This window comes from Diabrotica undecimpunctata, chromosome 2 (genome assembly GCF_040954645.1).
Source record: "Diabrotica undecimpunctata isolate CICGRU chromosome 2, icDiaUnde3, whole genome shotgun sequence".
Taxonomy (NCBI): Eukaryota; Metazoa; Arthropoda; class Insecta; order Coleoptera; family Chrysomelidae; genus Diabrotica; species Diabrotica undecimpunctata.
Genome location: NC_092804.1, coordinates 20,874,726 through 20,883,560, shown reverse-complemented (window position 1 = coordinate 20,883,560; position 8,835 = coordinate 20,874,726). Strand labels below are relative to the sequence as shown.

At 31.5% G+C, this 8,835-nt stretch overlaps 1 protein-coding gene across 1 annotated transcript; it reads right to left on the bottom strand.

Moving 5' to 3' along the window:
- Positions 1-918: 918 nt before the first annotated feature.
- Positions 919-8,117, bottom strand: pkaap (A-kinase anchoring protein pkaap). The gene is made up of 3 exons (XM_072522470.1): positions 7,871-8,117; positions 7,652-7,813; positions 919-5,142 (listed from the first exon to the last, which is right to left on the bottom strand). Exons 1-3 carry the CDS (start codon positions 7,902-7,904, stop codon positions 3,668-3,670), a joined length of 1,671 nt encoding a protein of 556 aa, XP_072378571.1. The 5' UTR covers positions 7,905-8,117; the 3' UTR covers positions 919-3,667.
- Positions 8,118-8,835: the final 718 nt, after the last annotated feature.

Here is an 8,835-nt window from a genome sequence, read left to right as displayed (position 1 = left end):
GAAGCTTTCGATAATTATAGTAACTTAGAAGACTTGTCTTAAATATTAAAATATTATTTGTTACTAAGCAATAAATATTTTTATTTTATTTCTGTAGAAATATAATAAATACATAAATTGTTTTTAAATTATATTTTTTATTTTATGTCATCGTATAACTATTTTTTTATATATTCTTTTTTTATTGAATGTTTAAAATGTATTCCTCTTCTAAAACTAGTAAACTAAAGATATTAATAACATCTTAATACAAGTTTAAAGGAAAATTTTCGATTTGGATTAATATTAAAATTACAAGAATAGAAAAAACTTACGTGTGTAATTGACACGAGGTAGTTTTAAACGTTTTAGATTTTAGACACATTTTTGTTGCCAAAACTCAGAACCAAAATTTTATGCTATAGGATAAGTTCTGAAGATTAGGCTCTAACAATGGAAATCCCATAGTGACAATGGTCAAAAATCGAGCAACTTTTATTTATTTAACACCTTTGTAAAAATTGACTTCATTTGCAGCAAAATACAAAAATTGCATACAAAATCTGCCCTCCTTACCTTTAAAAAGCAGTTTGATTTTTGTCTATAGGAGACTCCGATCAAAAGATATCGAATTTTTACTGTAGAGTTGATACAAATTTTATTTAAAATTGATTTCGCGCGTAACTGATGTTCAAAATCGCCGGTCGCTTCAAGCGTTGTTTCTGAAAGAACAATTCATTCTACATAAAAATTGCTTATTACCATTAAACATTTTTGTTCAAAATTATCTCAGCTACATGTTTATCTGAAACATTTTTTTCTACGGCGTACAGATTGGGATTGGTAAATCGATTCTCAGCCAAATTCAGCTTGTTCGTATGATTTTTATAGGTTCAGTGGCATTTTTCCTGAGGACTGGAGTACTCAAAGTTAAAATAAAATAAAAGTTCTACTTTATATTTATTGAAATATATTAAATCATATTTTCGTTTGTATTTAAATATAAATGATTCATATACTCATTTAAAACAAATCTAATATACATATATTTACATGTTAATTGCACAAAAAGTAATAAGTAGATTTGTATTTAAGTTGCCCGAAATGACAGATTTTGGTACTAAAAAAATTAATACTATAAAGATGTAAGAAATGTGATTAATACCTACAGTGAAACTTATACTACGTTGATAACAGCTTGTTTTAGCTCTAAATAATGTACTTTTTAACTTGAAAGTACAATATCATGATCCCAATATTGATAAACATTCCTTGGCTTTAAAACCACTATCAGTTGACATATAAAGTTTTATCTTGTAATTATTCATTGTATGCAATGAGTAACATACTTCCTTTACAATTTGACCCAAGACAGCGCAAAATAATTAACAAAAAAACATAAAATTATAACAAATACTTTTTGATAATAATTAACCGACAGAAAAGACTGTTCAATAGTGCTTAAAATGCGGTAGGAAATAAGACTAGTCTATTTGGTTAACGACCACAAACGAAGCATCAGAATCATCGAAAATGGGAAAAAGGACCAAAAGTTTCTGGTGAAATGAAAATATTTAAAATGAATTTAAGAGATGCCAACTTGAAATGACAAAGCAGATTTATATAGAAGTATATAAAATTCGCGTCTGTCACAGATCAGAAACAAACTGTGCAATCGATGCCTACCAGTGTATATATATCGACGTACCACACAAGAACGCTATTAACAGATGAAACACTAACAGAATTGGAAGAAAAATTAAATCATAAAGGGTCTAAGCATCATAAGTCAGAGAAAAATCAACAAATATTAAACTCCGGAAACCTCTGATACTACATAGGAGAAGAAAGATTTATTATATGAGTAGCATTTTTTATCCACAAGACACTTTGATCCTCAACATCGAACATATTGTCAGTATTAAAAATATTAGCTCAAGAGTCATATATCTAATCTACAAACTGAATAAAAGATGTTCTTTAAAAATTATCTAGGCCTACGCACCTACTAGCGAACGTTCAGACGATGAGGTTGAATACTTCTACGACGATATTTCCTACAAGGCGAAAAATGTCACTACCAAATGTTTACAGAGGACTTCAATGACAAAATCGGAAGTAGAGAAGACGACGCAGAGTCTTTAATAGGTCCTCATAGACTAAGGAAAGAGGGTCTACACTCCCACATAAACATATATATGCTTTGAAGACGTTCTTTGAAAAAAGCATAACAGAAAATGGACCTGGGTAAGCACAGATGGAAAGACAAAGAACGCCGTGGTATACGTTATAGAAACAATATTGTTCTGGATGTAGGTGTTCTAAATAGATTCTGTATTATAATAAATGTATTCTTAAAAACATCTGAGAAATGGACAACCCCAGAAAATATAGACGAATATGAGAAAGAGATAAAAATACTGTGTACTATGATGATAATCTGCTGTAACGATGTGCATCGCCAGTTATCTCCGCAAGCTTACCACCGCTCTGTAAGCACGCACTTCCGCCACTAAGTTCCACTTCCATCGATGAGCGCTGGAGATGGAAGACCAGCAACGGTATAAAACAACATCCACCGCAAAAGACAATCAAGTTCCGCCAGAGTGCTGATCTGGTGGGAACTCCACCGGACCTTTGGGTATTGACCAAAGGCCAACCGTTCTGGGAGCCAATCTACCAAGGAATCCAATAGGTAGAAGAGATCTAAAATATCTCGTCTTCGCTGGATCGACTGCTTGTAGGCTCAGGCATACCATATGTTGTAGCACTGCGGAGGAAGTTAACAAATAATATGTATATAAAATGGGCAGCGTAGGACAAACTATCAAATACTTTTTAAAGCGAGTTGCTGATATATTTGATAAAATACTTCGTCGGTGTTTTCTATCGTTACTGATACACCAAGTAAAATACTCGCTATAAAAAAAATTTCATCTACTAAACTGGGGTAACGTAAAGAAGAATGCAATGATCTATAATGGAAGTAGGGGGAAAACATCAATAATATGAATGAAGACGAGGTCAGTGACTTGAAAAAAGTAAATAAAAACTGTCTAACGATAGACGATAAACTAAATGACTTTATAAGAGCAGAAATTAATTTGAACAGGGAGATCAATGACATAATCGACTGTTTAAGTAAAATTATTTGGCGAAGAAGTAAAGTTGTCTTTTAATAACCTATGAAAATATATTTCATAATATGCTAAAATATTGTGAGTCAGATAACCCTGATTACAGCCCTATGTGTTAAAGAAATCAAAAACCCTCTCCGTCGCCAAAATCCGATAAAGAGATGACCTACGAGAATTTTTGGACTTTCCCAGATGACTCGACCGTCGCCTAGCCAGTTGTTTCTAGAATTCTAGACAGTCTGTTCTCATTATATATCACATCATGCTTCACTTGACTCTCTAAACACATAGAATAACGTAACAATATTTATGTCTTAATATTCTGAAACAGAATGACGTCTTACCTGACACATTCAACAAAATGTATTTAAACAAGCTTTACAAACGACATCGGACGTTTTAATTCTATATAGTAGTAGTAGTTTCACTGTATTACACGTTTTGCAATAAAATTTCTGAAAAATAAAGTATAAAAAATTCTATAACTTGCTAACCCTTGTAGAAAAATGAGAACACAATGTTTTGCTCTAAAAAATTTCGATTTATAAAAGTCATTTGTCTGATTGCCCTAACGTAACGTTAGTTATATCCTTAACTATCATTTCAGCTACCTGCCATGCCATTTCCTCCCTCTTCCTATCCTCCTCGTCGTTATTAACTACTTTCTTGAATATACTTTTGAACCTAAACTGCTTCCTATCAGGTTCAGGTTCAAAATCAGCTTCGTACTTGCCTATTTCACTAACTCGCCCTAATGACAGTCTGTAACACTTTTTTCTCTTCCAAAGAGAGTCTGGATCGTACAATTCCCTGGTATCGATAGTCATATCTGCGTTCTTATCTCTTCTTTTGATCGCACTGGGAGGGAGTTCAAATGCTAAGAAAGTGCTCTGACTAAAACTCTTCTCACTGCTACAGTCAGAAGCTGGATTCGGATACCGCTCAAAGTTCGAAAAGTCATTCAACTGTACTGTGTTTATCAGATCTGACAAATACTTATAAAACAACTGGGAAGTTAAAAACGGTTGTAGATAGTTCTTTTCCAGAACTGTTTCGACGATCTTTAATGGAAGATGAAAACAATCAGGCATCAGACCGTTCTCGCCGCAAATGCTTTGTTCTACTGCAAATCTAACTTTATCACTGAAACCTAAGGGACACGTAGCTTGGAGAGAAAAATATTTATCATATAACACTACGGCATCAGTTTGAGCTTCCACGTGATCAAAAAAGTCTTTTTGGTCGTGTAATTGTTGCTGAAAATTCGAAGCGGCTATCCAAAACTCTAGCAAACTACGCTGGTTTTCTTGTTCCAAGTACTCCATGAAATAAAACAAAGCAGTCTCGTTGTATAGAATATCATCAAGAGCAATATTACCACCTGTAAGCAGATCGATCTGATATTTACAGAAATAATCAGAAGCTAAAAACGATGTGAAATACTCATCTTGCATGATATTATATACATAATTCTCTACGGTATCAAAACAATTAATTGATAAAACTTTATCAGTACTGCAAATATTTTCCATAATTTCTTTCCTCATTTCCTCTGTACATTTAATATTACACAGCGCCTCTTGTGCTATATATTTTTTAAATAATAGTAAGGCTTTATCTACTATACTTTGTACACTTTTCTTTTCACTAAAATTAGATTCATCACTTTCTTTATCACATGTGTTATCCTGAGGTGTTTTGCCCTCTGATAACGTTGTCGCCGAATAGTCATACAAACTATTTGAATCGGCTGTATAGGAATCACAATCAGTACTAACTGATAAACTGTCATGTTCGAAATTACTATGTGGCACGGGAGAATGGGGGAACTGTTTCATGGTGTGAAGATTCTGGCTATCTTTTAGAAGAGATTTGAAGGTTTGTATCTCTGACCAACAATGGATGTAGTCACAAGCACTTCTTGATTCCATGTAGTGGGTAAAATAAGCCAGCGCATTTTTGTCCGATATTGTTTCTTGTAGTGTTCTCGTTAGTCTTGATTGGTCTTTTGTAGCTTCCAATTCGCCTGGAAAATATTATTTATTAATGTATAGAAGACACGTCACTCAATATTTACAATACAAAAATGTAAGTTATATTATAGATCTATTACAATGCATTGATCCTTTAACAATTTTTCTCCACCAAAGAAGAAGTTTGAATTCTCAACAAATTCGAAGTATCCTTGTACCACTATCTTAAGAAACTAAAAATAATGAAGAACACAAGAAGAGATAATACCATAGAACAGACTTATGTCATATCTTGTCAAAAACTTTTAAATACCAAAAAAACTGGTGTTTTTTCACTGGTGGTATCCTACTGTTTTATTTTTAACATTAATTTAATAACAAACTATAACATATTCCGCCAATATAGAATAATGAGCTTGTTTATGTAAATTCTAACCTAGTAACCTTATCGTTAAAAATAAACAAAAAAAGAAAATTGGAGTGGAAATGTTTCCTGAAAGACAAAACAATCATTCATTGTAATTGAAGTTACAGATTGTAAATAGATGGAAATTTACTTGAATATATTTATACAGTACAACAAAAAAAATGTAAGAAAAGGTTCTCAATGTTGACGATATAGTTGACTCTTTTTAGACATGATAGATCACTTGATGTATCTCGAAGCTGTTCTGTTGCAACGCTTTTTCTAGATATTTCAATTCTTCAAACAAATAAGCGCAAGAAATAGCAGTCCCTACATATTGATTTTTGTGTTTTATACTCTGTGTCCACTTTCCATTAGAACATAATCTTTTCCTTCTACTAAAACATTTAAAACAGCACTCTTGTTTGTTGTGCTCTACTTCCATGGTAAACTGGATCTTAGGATTTAGGGAATTTATCAAATTAAAGAAATTCACTTTCCAGATTGATCCAGGCCATGAAAGTCTCAATTACATAACAGTGCCAAAACAATGACATCTTATCTGCTAATTATAGAGCTTATTGTTTGAATTTTTCCATCAAAAAGTTTACAATAACTGGACTAACCATGCCCATAAATCTGTTTGTAACACCACTTTCTTGCTTAAAATATATTGTGGTAATATAGTGACGAAAAAAGTTTTACTCCTAGGCCAGCAACTTTTCTACTTTTTATGGAAAATCTCAAATATTGTTCAGTTGTAAATAATACCTTTAATTTAAAGGAAAAAAGCAATATAGAAATCAAAGCAGAACTTTATGCAATTTGTGGGCAATCTGCAACAGCAACATGATTAGTATCAGAGAAATTTTGGCAAATTGAATTTGTTTGTGGGTAAGAATGTGTTTGATTAAATGTCCAGCTATCTCAGAAACCATCACTGCTTCAGAAATCTGCCTAACCAGCAATGCAGTGGCTCTAAACATGTCAACTGACCAAAACATAGTATTACAAACAAATATTTGAATCTGAAAAAGCTATATGTCAGCAAATACAGACATATGTTGGATGGGGTGAGAAAAGAATGTAGAAGGATATTGAGCCCCCACCAGTCCAGTTCGACCAGCAGTTCATGGTTGATGAGTGTTTGTTTGACAGATATTACCCACTACGGCTCTGGTACTGGTGGTGATCAGGTGAACAATCATTGTGGACTAGTGTGCTTTGAACAGTTTTATATGTCCCTTATAAAAGATGAAAGAAATTTTATTGGACTGGTATTGACTATGATTGAAGAAAAAACTACCACGTTAAAGCAGCCATTAGATAGGCAAAATTTAACTAACTGGAAGGCAAATTAATAGGCCATCTACTTTATTCACCTGATTTAGCCTTTCATGTATGGAATTTTAAAAAGATCTGCTCAGAGGACATTGTTTTAGATTCAAAACTTATATTATTCAGAGGAGCTAAACCAAAATTCTTTTCAGAGGGAATAAAAAGAAAGATTATTTAGTAAACAGAAAACTACAATGAAAAATAAATGGGAAAAATAACAAAAATCATGCATTTTCTTACTTAGGTTATGTTAATGTCAAATCACCTTCATAGTAAGATAACAAGGTAGTTTGTTTGATAGTTTTATTAGTCAAAAAGCTAATAACATAATTAGAGAGAAACAATTAAGTACTTAAGGTCATACAAATTAAGCAAAATATAGTTAATTAAAAAGTGTTATGAAAATGAAATAGATAAAGGTAAAAATCAAATTATTATCAAAGGTCTGAAAGGAAGTTGGATTCTGAAAACATTGTAAGAGGGAAGAATCCAAACTTGTTTTTATTTGACATTAGGTACTATCATTCACTAGTGGTTTTTCTATTATTTTTAATGACTCCAGTTGTCTTTCTATATTATATAATAAAATAAGCCTAGAAATAGTGCTAATAAGTGTGTAAGAGCCACAACGAATTATGACTTAAATATAAATTTGCCATGCCCCTTTTTACACCTTAAAATAATCACAATGAGTAATATGTAAGGCTTTCTGTAAAGTGCTTTCAAAACAATCACATGCCAAGGAATCCTTGTACCATAAAAGGTTTTCTCCTTTTAAGAAATGGTTAAATTAGTAGCATACAAAATTTTCTAGTTACCAATATCAAACAGTCCCTCATCATCAAATGATGATAGTGGTAATGGAGTGGTTTTTCCACAATTCGGTTTGAATGAATCCAACACATTTTCATGCGGAATTATAGGATGATCCTTTTCATTGCTACAGTGGGGCGGATGGCTAGAGGAGTATTTTTGTTGACCTAAAAAATACATGATTTTAATTTGATAAACATTTATGATTGTTTAAATGTACTTACCACTCTTGTTTGCTTTTTTTAGAAACTGTAGCATTGTACATATTAAAGCTTATTTCAAATACATATTAAGATTCTATGAATTTACAACGATAACACAATATTTCAAAATATCACTTATCTTCTTTACTTCGCATTTTCAATTCATAAACAAACTGGGCCTCTGACATTTCCAAACGTGACATTTACAAGTTGACATTTCCCGCCAACAATGTTGCCATACTATTTTAGGATATTCCTTGAAATTATCCTTCTGTGTTCAAATTAGATAAATCTTTGAAAAACAAAAGATGATTTTTAACAGGGCTCCTTTAAAAATGCAATAGAATAAAAATTTATTTTAGATTTTACATCTTATTTATTATACTGCCATGTGCACAATTTTTGATTTTAAATTAATATAAGCGAAGGTAATATCAAGCGGTAAAACAATAATTATCTTTATCTAAACTAACAGTTTTATATTATGATCTATCAATATTTGCTTCACATTCTTTTCCAATGGTGACTTGTGTGTATTATCAACAAACACTTAAATAACTTATTAGTTTGTCGTTTATTTTCAGTAATTTTTATAGATATGACAATACCAAATACCACAGATTAAAATTGCTCCCTTGTTGAGAATGAAGAGACACAATCCAAAAATACATATTTACACATTGTATTGTAATAAAAGCAATCGTTTATCTTAAAAAAAAAAGATCAAATTTTATTTTATTTGCACTGTAAAAGTATACCCAAAATTTAAATTACTTTATTAGATCATAATCTTTTATAATGCTTTTATTGCAATGCGCCATCTATTATTAAGTGCTCAACCTGTTTGGTCATCGTGTGAAAATTAAAAATATTTTAAAATAATTAGGTAATTAGGTATAGCGGAAACAATGTAAACATAATGTAAATAATTCAGGAAATATTAGTTTTCTATAAATATTACATAGAAAATTTGTATTTAATTCTGT